This window comes from Artemia franciscana, chromosome 17, assembly GCF_032884065.1.
Source record: "Artemia franciscana chromosome 17, ASM3288406v1, whole genome shotgun sequence".
Lineage (NCBI taxonomy): Eukaryota > Metazoa > Arthropoda > Branchiopoda > Anostraca > Artemiidae > Artemia > Artemia franciscana.
Window position 1 is genome coordinate 36,229,754 of NC_088879.1, and position 17,909 is coordinate 36,247,662.

Consider the following 17,909-nt stretch of genomic DNA (forward strand, 5'->3'; position numbering starts at 1 on the left):
AAAGAAAATTATAGTGAAAATGTTTTATTTTAAATTAGGGATTCCAAAAGAATCCCTGAGGTCACGGGTGCAGGTGCGAGTAAACTGTCTCCCTCTTTATAGTGTTTGGAAAAAAAAGGTGTTACCCAAAAATGCGGTATGCTTGCCCGATTTGCGGTGATTTTGATGGACTGGACCGTTTTCTTTTCAGGTGTCAGGGACTAAAAGATCTAAGAGGGAGCTTTCTTGGGGTGGGTGGTCATGAGCCCCTTCTTGGAACTTTGAAGTCAACGTCAAAAGTAAATATAATAGCAGTGAGAAATTTTGTCCGGATGCCTAATTATTCGAAAGGCGAGTGTCACATGATTCAGTTTGTTTCTTGTTGTATATGTATGTATACGGCCTGAAAAATGGCTTTAAATACCAGTCATTCATTCATATACAGGTGCGTGTTTGTAGTTTGTACTGTTGGTTAATTTCTTTGCTTGTTTGTTATTTATTTTTACTCGTGTGTGTATATGGCTCACGGGCTTTTGAAATACACTTTTCTATCTATCTATCTATAATAGGATCCCGTTAAATTTTTGCTTCAAGATCGTGTGATTTCTGCTGTTTTATTTATTCTGTATGCCAATTTTGAATAAAAAAGAACAAAACATGGACAATAAAGTACATGAAAAATAAATAAATTATGAATAATCGAACGGCAAAGAAAACTACCAAATAATAAGAGGAAGTGACAAGCAGATTCTCGAAACATGACTAAGGATTATCATTGAACCCAGTTATAAGACCGGTTTATAAAACTGGATTGTGGAGTGGATATACAAAATTATAAGCCCGACCCACAACCAGTGACAAGCAGATTCATTGAGGATTATCAGTGAACCCGGTAATAAGACCGGTATATTAAACTGGATTGTAGAGTTGAACGGCAAAATTTATAAGCCCGACCCACAACCTGGCAAACCCTAACCCACAACCAGTGACAAGTAGATTGTCGAAATATGATTAGGATTATCAGTGAACCTGGTTATAAGACTGGATTGTGCAATGAAACACCAGAATTTGAAAAAAAATACCCAAAACCCACGATCACTAACAAGCATATTTTCTAAACAGGATTTAGGATTATCAGTGAAACTGGTTATAAAACCGAAGCACGGAGCGGATGAGCAGAATGTATAAACCCGACCCAAAACCCCGATAAATCAGTTTTATTACAGGGTTCACTGATAATCTTCTTTTTTTTTTACAAATTCACAATCTTTTTTTCCAAACAAATCTATCAAATTTATGATCTATACCATGGAGTCCCAACCCCATTTTCAATGGAACAGAATTTTCATAATCCAGATAGTCATTGAAATATCATATTTATAAACCAGTTCATGAATTTAAAATCTAGTTTTTCACTGGAAAAGACCTAGATTAATTTGAAAACAACAATCAAACCTAATCAGCAGTTATGAGTATTAACACGGTTGGTATCATTAAAGTAATATGAAAGCTATAACTGATAATTAGAAAAAAACAAAAAAAAAAATGTAAAGGGGGAATAAATACAAATGGGTGGCATAATTAAAAAGGGTTATGACTTAGATATGCCATCGACCCTAGACGTTAATAATTAGAGAAGAAGAAGAAGAAAAAGAAAAAAAAACTTAAAACCAGGTTTCTTCTCTTTTCCTAGTTTCAGATTTTTTCCCTTTATTTCTTCATTTTTGATTTTATCAAAACTTATTCTTTTTAAGCTTCTTTTTCTTACTTAAATTTATTATTTTTTGTTCTTCTTCTCACCTAGAACAGTAATTAACACACTAAAATCAGACTTTGTTGATGACATCCACTGTATTTAAATTCAACATAATTTTAATCAAAATTTGCGTTGTAAACAGTAGTAGCGATTAATGCTGATGCAGCATGTTTTTTTCTTTATTGTCAGAGAGCTACTGTGTCCCAGGACCAGGGGCTTAATTTACTATGGAGCAGGGGAGCAACTGCTCCTCCCAGAGGGAGAAGTTGCCCCCTCCAGAGGGATAAGCCTCCTCAATTCCACCCCCGACCCCAGTATGTCCCCACAACTGAGATTTAGTTTCTTCCAAAATCTTGTCAAACCTAAGATAAACCAGCATAATTCAAGCGTCAATAGAAAGCGCCTTTATAGTACTTTTAAAGTACTAAATAATGTCTTTATGGCACTAAACAGCTTAATATTTAAGTTTTACTGTCGTTTTCGCTTGATTTGGGAAAATGGGCTCCAACTTTGTCCCCCCCAGGATTTTGACAAAATTACACCCCTGGTGAGGGCTAAAATATGAACATTAATCTTTTCTGAAAGAAAGTTTTACCCCCCCCCCTCGTCCTCCTAAGAATAAATCTTCAATGAGCCCTTACTACGTACAGTTTCTTTGCGAGTGTTGCAAAGGTAGATAAAATGTAGACATAGACATAGAAAATACGTATATAAGGAATTAGAAAGGTAGAAAGCTATGGAATGCCGAATAAGAGGTAAGATAGATAGGTAGTATAGTAAAGTATGTGAGAGTGAAATAGTGATGAATTAGATTATAAATAAGCAGGGAGTCATACAGTAAAAAAGAAAAAGAAATGTGATTTATTTTTATTTTATTTTCAGGAGTACGAAAAAAACGTGGTTTGATTCAAGCCATTACCTAAATTGTCACCAACCCATCCTCAAGAAAACTAAAAAGAGTAGGAAAAAAGGAATGGATTATATTTTTCAGTATAGACCAAATAACTCTGGATTAAAGAAAGAAAAGAAGAAGAATTTGAAATATGAATTAGAAAAAGATTTTGTATATTTTCAATATTATAGTCTATTTCTAAAGGAAAAAGTCTGGGTATGAGAAAATGAAGAAAACTACAAAAAAAAAAAAAAAAAAAATACTGAAATTATCCTATTATTTTGCTCTGAAATTTGTACTACAGAATGCATTTTTCAGAAATGGATCTGAAAATCTCTTTGGTGGTAGGTAGCACGTTAATAAGTATACCTTTGAAAATGTACTACTACTACTAACAAACCATTGTGACACCAAGCCATCTGAGGCAAAAATAGCTACCTACGTTTCTCCTCCATCCTGAAGCTTTTTACTTTACACTCTTTCAAGAAGTCCTGATTTCCTTTAAATACTTTATCTTCCTATCTCATTCGGGGACGACCTGATTTTCGTTTGGCCCTAGATGGATGGCTGACAGAGACAATCTTTGACATTCCGTCATCCTCCATCCGCAAACATGTACTAGCCATCTCAAACTGTCTCTTATTATAGCCGTAGAAAGCAGGATAGTACGGTATTTTTCGTACGACTTACCATTTGAAATAAGGTCAGTCAAACAGATATCCGAAACTAAAACGACAAGGCAGCATTTTGGTAACAAGGGAATCAAAGAAAATTATTTATTGCCACTTCCTTAAAAATTGAATTGGAAGTCTTGTTACCCTTCTTAAAAGTCCCCCCTAAAGCTCAAAATCGATTTCCCATCACAGAGACAAAATAAGATTGACTTACTAAAATTACTTCTAAAATTCGTGACTATTTTAGTTAAAACTACTGGCTGAAAAATACTCCCTCGTCCCCACTTACCCGTTGTATAATGTCACACGATGGTTTTCAAAGCTAAAGATTACTGGTAGGTTGAAAATTACGGACATGTTCCAATAGTATATATATATATATAGGAGAAAACAGGACAAAAAAGAATTCTTCAAAATACAGTTTATATATTCCTTGGTTCCCGTATGAATCTAAATTTCCCGATAAACTTACTAAATTATTTAAAAATGTATATTTTATGAATATGTCCAAAATTGGAATATCCGAAATTGGTGAATCTTGACATTCACCGGTGAATGTCTGAAATACTTTTGTCGTCCTTGGATTTAGTTTTTTTTTGGATTTAGTCAGCCTTGCCAGTCAATTTTTCAGTTTATTGCAATGTCTTATGATGATTGGTTTATGCTAGGTTGGGTTAAGTTACCTGAGGTTTTTAACCCATTTCTGATATTTATAACCAACTTAACCTAAACCACCATAATCTAACCTAACTTTAATTTTTACCATCATAGTTTGCAGAAGATTGAAAAAGCTGACTCGCAAAGCTAAGTGAATCCAAGCAGAGAAAAAGGAATTTCGGTCATTAACTGGTGAATGCTGACATTAATTAGATTTCGGACATTCACTGTAACAGATACATCGCTCGATAAAAATAATTATCAGACAATCAATTAATGGCTAAGTTTACCTAGGATCTCTCTATGATGCAATTAAGATGAAGAAATAGACGCTAAAATTTACCTATGAACATGACGATATGTCTCTGTGGATTTTGCCTTTCATAAACGGCGTCAACATGGCTTATATTATGGGGTATTTCATTCCAGAAACGTGTTATTTCAACAGGAAAACCACGAGCGACTCCAGTTTTTTGAATTCTCCAATAATACTAGAAGAAGAAGAACATGAGAAACAGTCATTTACGTGCCTACATGAATTTACCCCAAACGCAGGATGGAACTCTTTCGTTCATACCACCAGCACAAGTTTCCTATAGTGTTTGAAGAACGTAAAACTGGTTATTTAGTTATGTCTCTTTATTTAGCATTTTTACCACATACCACAACCTGGTTACCCGCTTCTGCATTACGGGTTTATGGGTTTGCTGCAGTATTATTCAAATTAATTTTACGATTTTAATCACAATAATAAAATTTTATAATTTCACTAACTGAATTATAATAATAAAAATATAAAGCATTTTTATCATTCAAATAAAAAATTCTATGGCAGTCACCCGTAAATAAATGAATTAGCCAATCGACAGCGACATACCAACGACACTTTGAGTTTGTTGGGTTATAAGTCAATAAGGTTAAGTTTCATGTGATTGAGCTTACCCAAGACTAGACCTCCCTGATTGAATGTTACATATTTGAATCATAGAAATGTAGTTTCTTAGTATTTTCTATCATTTTTTTTCTCAACCCAATTAAAGTTGAGTTGATTTTTTTTTGCGGAAAAATTCGATTAGACAACTTGCAAATGGCTAAGAAAAAGAAGGAAACTTCAGACTTAGCTGAAATGGAATTAAGAAAATTATTTCTTTAGGGACTGTAGTTGTTTGAATTTTCTAGTTGTACTAGAAAACGATTAAAATCACATGTTTGCTTGTTAACTCTGGCCAATTCCCACGGTGTAAAATTTTCCCTGAAAAGTTCACCCCACCCCCAAAAACTTCCCTTCCCATAGAAATTTCTTCCTGTGGAAAATCCCTCCAAATCAGGAAATTCACTGTCCTCCCTCCCCATCCGAAAAATATATACATACTTCCCAATAAGAAATACTATAACCTACGTAAATAATGGGCACATTTCGTAACTTAAAACCCTTTCCCCAGGAGCTGTGGATGGTTGTATTATCTCCTAAAGCATAGTTATTGGACCTTTCAATTATGCTGAACAATGTGGCTATTTCAAAATTTTGATCAAACGGCTTTAGTAAAAAAAGAGGCGTGAGAGGGGGGCTAGCTGCCCTCTAATCTGTTGGGTCACTTAAAAAGGGCATTAGAACTTGTAATTACTATTCAGATGAACCCTTTCCCAATATTGTAGGGCCATTGGTATAATACAATCACCCCTGCGGAAAAATAGACACGCATCTGTGATCTTTCTTCTGACAAAAAACGCAAAATTCCCCATTTTTTAAAATGAGAGTTTGAAACCTCTACAGTAACGTTCTCTGATACGCTGAATTTGACGGTGTGATTTTAATTAAGATTCTTTGATCTTTAAGGAGTGACTCCCTTTTTCAAAAATTAGGCAAATTTTCTCAGGGTTGTGGCCATTGATGGGTACAATTAAACTTAATGAATCTCATAGATTTGGAATCAGTATAAAGAGCCAATTCTTTTGATATAAATATTATTATCAAAATTCCGTTTTTTACAGTTTCGGTTACTATTGAGCCGCATCACTCCTTAATTAAAGTTACATGTAAACTGTTTGATTACTTTGTTTCTAAAGCAAACTTTTAACTGACAGTTTAATTTAAAGTTAATCTATATATCAAAAAACCTATCTGAGTGTTCTGTCGAGTGGTTGTCCACTTTCCACCGCCTGAACGTTGCGGCCACTGTGCTACTTTCCACCCTGTGTAGCACAGTCACAAAGACTTCACGGCACAGTTCCGCTACTCTTGGCCCCTATCATCTGATGTACACGGTTTTTGAAACTCGGGAACCTCTCGTGAATTATCAGTGCATTTTTGACCGTTGGATTCTTATTATACTTGCCACCAGGGTATTATAATAAAGGTCCATAATAACGGGCGTAACTAATGGTCCAGCAACGACGGTTTTGTCACTTGGGAGGAAGCCTGAACCTGTTATTTCAAAATCTGAGCTATTTCCTTATCCTTTCTGATGTTTTCTTATTGCTCAACTTTTTTTCCATTTTAAATAAATCACAATTAATTTAAATAAATTATTATTATTATATGCAACGGCATCATCCTCAGACGAGTGCAACTCAATAATGTTGCGGATATAAAAAGACCTAAGAACCGCTTTACTTAATATTCTGGTAAATACGGCGAACCCCTATTCAATAAGACTCCTAATTGTTGTTTATATTATTTATTGCTAAGTAAGCGGAGACCGGCGTTGTCAAGACTTACAGGAAGTAGATCTGGCAATCGTGCTCAAGCACTCATTAGAATAGCTTTATGTTAAAGCCTTGCTCAGACATTAATAGTAAAGTTTAAACCAAATATAAGTTTACTTTTTCAATTTCTTACGTGAGCTTTCAGGAGTTATTACTCCCTTTTTTAAAAAATGAAAGTGGTTTTTTTTTCGGGCTTTTTGGCAGTGGCGTCAATTCACGGATCTTTTTTGAGGGGGAAAGGGAGCAAAACGTAGAGGAGCAAAAATATTTTTAATCTAGGGGAGGGGGGCACCCATTAGAATAGCTTTCTTTAAAGCCTTGCTCAGAGGCATTAGCAGCTAAGTTTAAACTAAATATAAATTTTCTTTTTTTTTTGGTTTATTGCAAGAGTCCTTCTTCCTTTTCTCTTCTTTTGAAACGAAAGTAAAAGTTACTCTTCATTTCGAGCTTCTTGGGCAGTCAATTCAGGGATTTTCTTTTAGTGGGGGGTGGGGGGAGTATTTAATTCTTAGAATTTTTTAAAAGCCTTCCTTAGAGAAATCAATAGCAAAGTTTAAACAAAATATAAATTTACTTTTTTAATTTCTTACTTAAATTTCAGTAATTTTATTCCTTTTCTTTTCTTCTGAAATGAAAGTAGAAATTTGTTGGTCAAAAGCTTCAATTCATAATTTTTCAGGGGGAGGCGGGCAAAATGCTTTTTTTTAATCTAGGGGGCAAATTTGCCTTTTTTTCAATTTTTGCAATGGAAATAACAAACAGAAGGCATTTCAATGAAAATACCAAATAAAAGGCATATCAATAAAAATAGCCCCCCAAAAGATATTTTTAAACATAAAGGAGGGAATCTAGGCGGGCATATAGTCACCCTCCAACTGACGCTAAAGTGCTTAGGAACTAAGATCGAGACGTAGTTCTTTAGCAGTTTTCACAATACGTACGTTTTTTTCTGTGCTAAGTGGTTCAGTTACGTTACGTTGAGTCTAACCTTACACACGTAAACAGGTCCTTTCAGACTATGCTAATATAAAGTCCATAAAATCGTCATAATCGTCGTCTAAGTCATCCACAATCAACACAGTAAGTTATTCAAAAATAGAAAAATATGGTATGACGGTGAAGATTCAAACTTTAATCAAGCGTGAAAGGCTTTCCAGAAAATTTTTCTCGACCTGTTTTCAAAATGTATTAATTACTTCTTTTTATTAATTAATTTATTAATTGATCATCCCGAAATTCATCTTTGTTGCTGATATGTTGAACTTTTCCTAATATAATTACGTATTGTAAAATTCCAAGAAGAGCTCGAGCCTACTTTGAACTGATCGAAATTATATCCTAGTAAACAACATAGCACTCGCACCTGATTCTGATTATTGGATATTCTTCTGGGCTTGCTTTGTTTTGAAGGGCGTTTACGGGCTGAAAAACCTCTTCCTAGCTAATTTATCTACAATGGGTTGCCTCCCCATAGTAGCATAATATTTGTAGGCATGAATATATAATGAGTCGGAGGTAATAGGCTTGGGACTGTCTGTGCAGGAGGATTTCGACTCTTGTTGATAGAAGAGCATCGCCAAGTGCTGAAAACCATGTTGTGATCAAGATGGGCCCAGGATTGCACAAAGCCTCCAACTTACTGGAGGTCCCAGGTATTTCTTGCTGTCTGGTTCTAAGCCGGCTTAAAAGCTTCGGTGTAGACTTGAGAAGATATGTTGGTCCCCGTCCTGCACTGGTATCCGGGATCATTGCTTTTCCTGAGGCCAAAATAATTTCAAAGATTTAAAGAACATGAAAATTGGAACTTGGAATGTTACGACGTTAAGAAATGACTATCGCATTGACATTTTGACAGACGAATTCAGACGGTTTGAACTGGATTTATTAGGAGCTTCAGAAACTCATATTCCAGGAGTAGGAAGCATGAAATTAGGTGACATAGAATTTGTTTACTCAGGCAGGAAGGATGGGGTACATAGACAGGGAGTAGGGCTCATGATGAATAAGGAAGCTGCTGCTTGAAGTCCTGTTTAGGCTGGGAAGGTATTAATAATAGAATACTAATTGCTCATTTTATGACTAAAAAGTTCAGTGTATCAGTTATAGTAGTATATGCCCCTGTTGAACCAACTGATGGAGATACTAGTGACTCAGATGAACTTTACTTGCAGTTACAGGAGCAAATAGACAGGGTAACAGGTAGAAATATGGTGTTTTTGCTAGGAGATTTTAATGCCCAGGTTGGTAGAAATAGGGATAGATGGTATCCTAGCCTAGGTAAATTTGGTGTAGGAAAAGAAAACAGTAATGGCTATAGACTTTTGCAATTTTGTAGGTATAACAACCTAGTTATAACCAATACGGTGTTTGGTCGCAAAATGACCCATAAGTTGACATGGTATTCACGTGATGGCAAGACGGCAAACCTTATTAATTACGTCATTGTAAACCGAAGACTAGCAGGATCAATACACGATACTAGGGAGTATATTAGTGCTGTTATTGATATTAAAAGTAAAGATCACCATCTAGTAGTGTCTAAGGTTAATTCAAAGCTGAAATTTCGGAAGGGTAACTACCTCCCGGAAAGTTATGATGTTGGTAAACCTCAGGATGAAAAATTTGAGAAAAAACTTCCAGGAACAGTTGAATACTAAACTTGAGAGATTAAAATTTGACAATGTGGAAGACGGATGGAATAATTTTAGAAAAACAATTTGTGAAGTTGCTGATGGTGTCTTAAGGAAGAGTGCTAAGACTGCAACTAGGAATATTAGTGAAAAAGCTTTTAGAGAGTAGAAAGGGTTTGCACAAGAATTATCTGAGTGATAGGTCGTATGAAAACAAAAGGAATGTAAAGAAAGTGGAGAAAGCGTTAAAATATGAACTAAGGAGATGTGAAGTGAAGGCCATGGATAAAATTGCTGAGTATCTGGAAGATGCGGCTAGACGGCATAATAGTAAAATATTATACTGGCATGTTAATAAATTGAAAGGGAGTGGTCAAGCCGGACTAGTCCCAGCTAAAGACAGAAATGAGACAACAATTAGCGATAAAGAAAAAGTTAAAGAAAGATGGGTGGAACATTTTGAGAATGTGCTAAACCGAGATACAGTTGCAGGAAAAGATATAGATGAAAATGAAAAAGTTTGTGATACCCTGGATGTGAAGGAAGATTTGTTTAGTGAGGAAGAATTAGCGACAGTACTAAAAGGATTAAAAAGTAATAAGGCTCCAGGTGCTGATAGTGTGATAAATGAGTTTCTTAAATATGGTGGCTCTGTGGTTAGAAATAAGCTACTGAAGATTATGAACATGATTTTTGAAAAAGGGGAAGTACCTAATGATTTTAGGAAAACCTTAATTAAACCACTGTATAAGAAAGGTGACAAGAGTAAATGTCGTAATTATCGAGGCATTAGTCTGGTCTCTGTAGGTAGCAAATTACTGAGTAATATGATACTTTTTAGACTGAGAGATGGTGTAGACAAAGTTTTAAGGGAAGAACAGTACGGTTTTAGAAAAGGCAGAGGCTGTGTCGACCAAGTTTTCACTCTTAGGTTAATTATTGAGAAGTTCCTTCGTTATCAAACACCTTTGGTCCTCAGTTTTACCGATTATGAGCAATTTTTCGATTCTGTTGATAGAAGAGCGTTAGCAAAGGTCTTATCCTTGTATATTATACCAGAAAAATACACTAAAGTGATCAGTGCTATGTACGAGAATAACACTGCTGCTGTTAAGGTAGGAAATGAGGTTAGGAACTGGTTTTGTATTAAAACAGGATTTAAGCAGGATTGTCTTCTATCCCCCTTTATATGGATCATTTTGATGGACTTCGTCTTAAGGAGCACAGGAAAGGCAATTGGAGACCACGGAAGCAAATGGGGAGGAAAAACGCTCCTGAACTTAGATTATGTTGATGATTTAAGCATATTAGATGAAAGTGTGAGCAAAATGAATGACTTTTTAGAGGTTTTGCGTGTTCAGGGTGCTAGAATAGGCTTGAAAATTAATGTGAAGAAGACTCAGTCACTAAGGCTAGGAATAAGTGAAGATGAAAAGGTGACGTTGGGTAACGAAAACATTGATCAGGTTGGGAGCTTCACTTACCTTGGTAGTATTATATTAGTAAAGACGGTGGGAGCAGTGAAGATGTTAAAAGTAGAATAGCTAAGGCTCAGGGTGTTTTTTCAGAGTTAAAAAAAAGTTTGGAAGAGTAGAAAGATAAGTCTGCAAACCAAGCTTAGAATATTGGAAGCTACAGTGATGACAGTGGTCAAATATGGCTCTGAAGCATAGGCGCTCCGAAAAGCATACGAAAATTTACTAGATGTTTTCCAGAGAAATTGCCTACGATTTGTTCTGGGTACCCGGCTGACTGACCGTATTTCAAACAGTAGGTTGTACGAAAAATGTGGTTCAATCCCGCTTTCTAGGGCTACAATGAAATAAAGGTTGAGATGGCTAGGCCATGTTCTGCGGATGAAGGATGACAAATTGCCAAGGATTGGCCACTCGTCTGGGGCTACACGGAAAGCAGGTCGTCCTTGTCTGGGTTGGGAGGATGTCATAAATAAAGATTTAAAGGAAATGGAAACTTCCTGGGAGGGTGTAAAGAGGGAGGCCTTGAATAGATTAGGTTGGAGGAGGAGCGTGCGTAGCTGTGTTGGCCTCAGGCGGCTTGGTGCTGGAGTGAGTTAGTAGTAGTAGTATTAGTATAGGCAGGTATGATACTTTAAAACTGCTGACATTAGATGGTATGTGAAAGGGACAAGGAAGCAAGCTTTGCGCGTCTGCCTTATCAAACAAACAAAAAACTTTCAAAATGAAAATGAGGAATAGACCTGAAACTCATAATAAGCAATACCCTAAATATGAGGAGGGTGACGGCCATTCTCAGTGCTCCCCGTCTTTACCCTAGAGTATTTTTTATCATAGCACCCGAAGATTGTTTTATGTTACCCAGGCTGGAGTAATCAGTAAATTACAGAACAACATAAACTCTGCAAAGTGTACGTGTACATCTACATCTACATTCCAAACGATCTAGTAGACGGACCAACTGTTTATTATCAGGTGAATTGCCTTCCCCCTTTCTTCTGAAATTGGTCAATCGACGCCCTGGAAACATTGAAAAATAGTGGGCTTAGTCTTTTTTTCAATTTGCCCTCCTCCCTTCAAGGATTGATTTGTGTATACCTATGACATTTTTTTTTACAATAATACAATTTTTAGCCAAAAATAAGTTGGCTACATAATATTTTTCGGCCACTAAAAAAGAAATAAAAAACAAGGAAAAACAAGGAACCAGTATATTTTTCAATTTTTGAAGTGGGCGAGGAAGATTAAAAATTGTATCAATCCTAAGTATCAGAACTTACAGAGAGAGAGGTAGCTTCGGACTTCTAAAACATTCACCGTATTTAGACCAAAAACGCTGGTTGTGGCACAAAACAACAAACAACAATAATTTATTTAAATTTTGTTTGAAAGCCTTCTCTCTATTTTCTATGAACACTTTTTCACAAAAAATAAAAAATAAAAATTGCAATAAATGAAGATTTTTGAGGGGTATTGTCTTAATTGAAAACGTTTCCCAACACATGGAATTATTTTGTTCTTGTATATGATGGAAAGCCCTGCCAAGCGGAATGGAGAAATTAACTCTTTGAAACTTGCTTTTTGGAATCCATAATCCCACCAAAAGTTTGGCCTGTAACTATGCGGTACTCTACACAAATAATTGGAGTCTCAAAATTGCCAGAGTATCTGAACAGTTATCAAGTTATAAAGAACTTGATCTTTTACTTTATACATGAGTAGTTACCTGAAAAAAATCTCACGAAAATTTGGAAAACTTGGGTCTTAAAACGAAAAGAGCAGTCAAAATTCGGCTTGTCTGGGCTTGTGATAGTTATAGTTGAGGATTAATCTTAACATTTCTTCCTTGAAACGAGCACTAGAAATTATAATTCTCGCTAAAATGAGCCGAGTCCTAATATCAAATGACCGCTGGTTCAATGTGACGGGTTCAACGTATTCAAAATACGTTACAGTGTTCGTTCTTTTTGGGAAAGAATAAAATTCTTTTCTAAAAAATTCGCATTTTTAATCTCTAAAATTTCTGGTCCAGGTATAAAATATGGAGTTTGATCGTGATATTTTTAGGCTAGACTTTCACTAACATCTTTACTTTGCCTACCTCAGTCAGGAGTAAGATATTGTATTGGGGGGGGGGGGGTACAAGGGGTGGCCCGCATATTTTGAGGGTGTTTTGATTTATTTAAAAGTGAAAGAACATTTTTCAAGGATGGTTTCAATCAGGTACTGAAATGATCAGAAAATGCTAAGGCTATAGGTGCTGATATATGTTTGTGGTTTTAAAATAGATTTTTGAGTTTAAATTTTGATGTTTTTTAAATAGTTTTTTTTTAGATAGTGGTTTGAAATTAGGGATGATATTCAAAATTTTTAACTCGAAGAGAAATACGTAGGGATTTTAGGAAAGCTTCAATTAAATTTCTTTTAAAGAAAAGGGATAAGAATGAATGTAGTATTAGCAGTGGCATTAATTACTAACCTTAAAAGAACTGTTAGTCGAAAATATAGCAATATAACATCTACTATAATCTTCCATCTCTAGCATCTATACCTCTACTACAGTTTCAGAGCATCAATCGTTAACTGTGAAGAGATGATTAATCCAAGACACGGCTGTCAAAGTACGATGAGTTCATATCAAAATTAATAAGAAAAAAAAAATGTTTCCCTGGACCACACGCAGGTTTATTCGGAAAAATTGTTAAGTTTTTGAGCAGTACCACTTTTACGTCAGTGTTTCCGCAATAAAAATAGAAACGCTAACATTTTTGTTATTACCAAAGACAACGGCACCTTCAAAGGGAAGCTATACCTACGTAAGCTGTTGGTGCCCCCTATTTTTAGCTTTTTCTTGCTGATTTTTCAACCAAGATTTTTTTTTGCTTAATGTGACATCCGATACTAACAAAAACTGCATTACAATACACAGAGATCTTTTTCATTCGAAACTGAATCCCTGATTTTTTGTAATTTCCAAAATTATATATGGTTCTGTAAGATTCACTTGACCAGTTCAAATAGTCCGCCTTCATTCCCACTGTCCTTCGTACTTCAAATATCGTAGTTTAACAGACTGTCAGATAAAATGGTATTTTCCATTTAAATTGAAGCAGAACAATTCATATCAAGCGTGATTGATTTTTTTTTTGCTAAAAATTAATTTACCTCAGTCTAACTTCCAGTTTTCCTTGTTCACTTATGAAAATAGCTAAAAACTGGGCGTCGATTGAGAATGCAAAAAATGAAGATATTTTCATAAAATTATAGTTTCACTAGATAATTGATTACCGTTTTTCTTGTTAAATAAGAGCTTAGTGTCTAGACAGTGATCGCCTATTTATGCCTGCCTATCTAGCCACAAAGCCGTTTTTTTGTATAATCCATTCTGGCAACAAAAAAAAGAAAACAGAACAGAATAACTCAGAACTTCAACATGAACACTGATTATTTAGTAAGTGTTGAAAAATGTTTTCCCAAAAACTTGCATAGCAAAAAGGTCAAGAAAAAAATTTTGAATAAATATTGTAATGTTGTTTTAGAAATAAACGCAAATACATCTGGACTAGACGCGCATGTAGATATAGGGGCTTTGGGCTCATGGCTCTCCCTATCCCAAATGTCGATATTCTTTAAATTTCCCTGGAATTTCTAGTATTCTTCAAATAATTTGCTTATTCCCTTTTTAGAGAAAGCCTACCTTATTTCATAGCAGAGGCTTAGCTAAATAATCGATGACATTTCAGCTGCGACATTACAAAAGATGGTATGTTACAAACTAGGAGGGGAGCGAAAAGATAAAAAACATATTTTTTTCTTCCACTTTTATGAGAATCAGTTGTTTTTTTTTTTGCATAAGGAGGATTTCTTTAATTATTTAATACGACAAAAACAATGTTTGATGTTAGAAGCTTTAGTTCCTGAATATCTATAGAAATATTCTTAAATACTCAAAATTTTATGGAAGCTTATGGAAAATATCTTCCAAGTATTCAAATATTCGTAACAGATTAAGAAGCAATTTAAACTTATAAGCATCTTGAAATCCAAATAAGATAGGAAAAACAGATTGAGCCGGTCGATAGATCTTGCTAATTTAAAAGAATGGACTGTAATTTTTACATTTTTTTTATTTGTTCTTTTAATTATTTTTTTTTCCATGTTATATAAAAAAAAACACCACTAACACATTTTGAATTACTGCGGCTCGTTTGGACATTTGGCAAAAGACCACACTCCCATTGAAAAAAATTCTTTCTTTGTGTAATTGAATAAAGAAATTCTTTTTATATATCATATATTGAACAATACTATTATCAATACGTCTTCAAAATACCTGGAACAACTTTAAATAAAATGAAATGAAAAAAAGTAAATAAAAAAAATACTTTAAAGCCTTGCCTTTCATCCCCAAAAAACTTTTATATTAGCCGTATTCCGATTGAAATTCAGCGTGACACTCGCGTCGGCCGCTTATATTATTTTTTTTTGGCCAATAACCGTTGCAAATTCAAATTCCTTCCATTTGAACATCCGAGAATTCAGATATAAAAAAGGGATTTGAATAATTATCATATTTTAGAACGCTTTCATAAAAACCAGCATCTGTTTCTTCACTTGGTATAATTTTTTAAATATGAGTTACGAAAATAAGTAAAACTCAAATATTATACACGGTACTACTACTACTAGCTCGCTGCAGCACCAAGCCGTCTGAGGCTAACACAGTTAAGTATTCTTCTCATCCACCCGAAAATTATGTATGCTTCAAGCAAATGCTGTTGCAGCGAATTCAAAATAACATATCAAAAATAAGGTTTCTGAAACTAAGTATAGTCTAACTTTTGACACTGAAAAAATTTTCAAAGCGAAATTTTTTTACAAAATATATTATCTAAAAATAAGCAACAAAAGCCTTATATAAGAATAAAGCCATAATAGGAATAATTATAAACCATAACAGATTTAGAGTTAGAAATTTTAATATGCATTTACAACAAATTTATGTTTTTTTTTTTTTACAGAAAATAATACGCCGCTGGAGGTGCCATCTGATTACGAACACCGTTTAGTGTTCCACACCAGGGCGAAGCTAGGATGGAATTAGTACCGAGATAAAACTTCCCTTCAATCACCCTTTTCACTTCGTCTTCATCTCAGAAGTGAAAAACCGACAGGACAAAATTAGTGATTTAATCAAAAGCATGAGGATTTGTCAAAATCATTAGTATTATCATATCGCTGGGACATACAAACAGAAAGCTTTTATAAAAGCTAATCTCTGTTTTATTACTGGGCATTCCTGTTATATCAGCAATTGATATCAATATTAAATCATATATTATCAGATATTAAATGCGATATTACTAAGAGATTAAAAGCAGAAAAGTGATTTCTGAATAGTGACCAAAAACTAACATGCCAAAAATGAGGCTTGTGAAACTAAGCAAAGTCGCTTCTTCTGACACTGAAAGAAAAATTTTAAGTGAAAAAAACTATCAGAAAATATATTAATTAAAAAACGAACCCTATGTTTGCCTTTAGAAAATGAAGTGTACATTTTTTTTTTCAAAATAAAGTTTAAACTTCCAGAGTCAACATGGAAAATGGTAGGCCTTGGGCTATTTCCTAATAAGAATCACCAAGTTTGTCTAAAAAAAGGTCAAAGTGTATTATGGAATTTTGGAAACTGATAAAAGTTCCTCAAACTAACTACAGCCTAACCTTTTGACACCGAAAAAAAGCGAAAATTAAATAAAAATAAAAATAAATATAAATAAAAAAAGAGCCCTAAATTCACCTTTGTACAAAGTGAAATCTTACTTTTTGTTTCAAAAATAAATCTGACTTTCAGAGTTCAGAGTCAACAATGCAACGGTAGGTCTAACATTATTTATTCAGAAGTTTCGTCACTTAAGGTAGGGTAAAAAAAAAATCAAAGAAACAAGGTAAAAGTTAATGTCGGAAACCGTTCTACTTACCCAGTCCCTATTGGACGATCACGCTATACCCTACTAGAAGCAACCCTTTTCAGTGACTCCAAGAACGATGCGGACCGGCAGAAGAAACTTCTTCACATCTAACTGTGATAACAGTTGAAAGTGATGAATCATTTTCTTTTGATTTTTCTTTTTGAGTTTTTTTTTAATTTTTCTTTTTATCGATTCTGTGATCTTTTCTTTTTAGCAGGGGGGGGGGCAGATATTATGCACCGAGAATAGTCCCAGACTTCCACCATCCTTCCATCTCATCTAGAATTATTACCTATAGTAAGTTGATTATTCATAGCGCATTTGACTACCAAATGACGACTCATGTTTGATGTTTGATGAGTCATTATTTAAGGCTTACCCGTTCCTTATCATTCAACATTAAGATCTACTTTTAAATTATATTTATTGAATTTTATCAATGCCTTACCTTCGAAAGGTAAGCAGCCTTACCTTTCCTTTGAATACGAACACTTCCCCCCGAATGAGTGAAATAGCGTCATAAGAGGTGTCACAAGTTTCAGGAACGATAGGAGCTTCTGTCGTCGGTCGGTATATAGGGACATCTGTCGTACTAGGTTTTCTTGTTGGTTTTGGAGGGACAGTCACCTTAGGTGGACGTTGTGATGACGGTGTAACATTTCCCCAGTCATCACTAGCACCATAGAGAGCTTGAATACCGAGTACATCATCATGACCCAAGGTATAATCTGCACTTGAGTGCTGATAGTAAGGGAACATAATTGCTTCACTGTCTGACGAGTGAGAAAGTCCTAAGCTGTGACCGAATTCGTGTGCAGCAACAGCGTAAAAAGTAAGTGCTGAAAGAAGAGATGTAAAGGTAGAAAGAAAGATGGAAAAATATACAGGTGGAAAATTTAATATACTACTACTGCTAATACTAACAACTTACGGGAGGCCCAAGTGGCCTGAGGCAAACACAGATATAAATACTGCTCCTCCATCCCAATCTGTTCAAAGCCTCCCTCTTTCTACCCAACCAGGAAGTGCCCGTCTCCTTTAAATCTTTCCTTACAACATCCTCCCACCCCATTCGAGGACAACCTGCTTTTCGTTTGGCCCTAGACGGTTGGTGGACAACGACAATCTTAGGCAATCTGTCATCCTCCATCCGCAGAATGTGTCCGCGCCA

General features: G+C 35.0%; 1 protein-coding gene across 3 annotated transcripts in view; it reads right to left on the reverse strand.

The window, feature by feature from the left end:
- Window positions 1-17,909, reverse strand: part of LOC136038211 (matrix metalloproteinase-2-like) — a 251,182-nt gene that overhangs the window by 14,820 nt on the left and 218,453 nt on the right. For all 3 annotated transcript variants that reach the window (XM_065721295.1, XM_065721294.1, XM_065721296.1), the window contains exons 8-9: window positions 17,210-17,577; window positions 4,302-4,449 (exon numbers count right to left, since the gene is read on the reverse strand). In XM_065721295.1, the coding sequence (XP_065577367.1) occupies window positions 4,302-4,449; window positions 17,210-17,577 (516 nt within the window). The remainder of the gene's footprint in view (window positions 1-4,301; window positions 4,450-17,209; window positions 17,578-17,909) is intronic.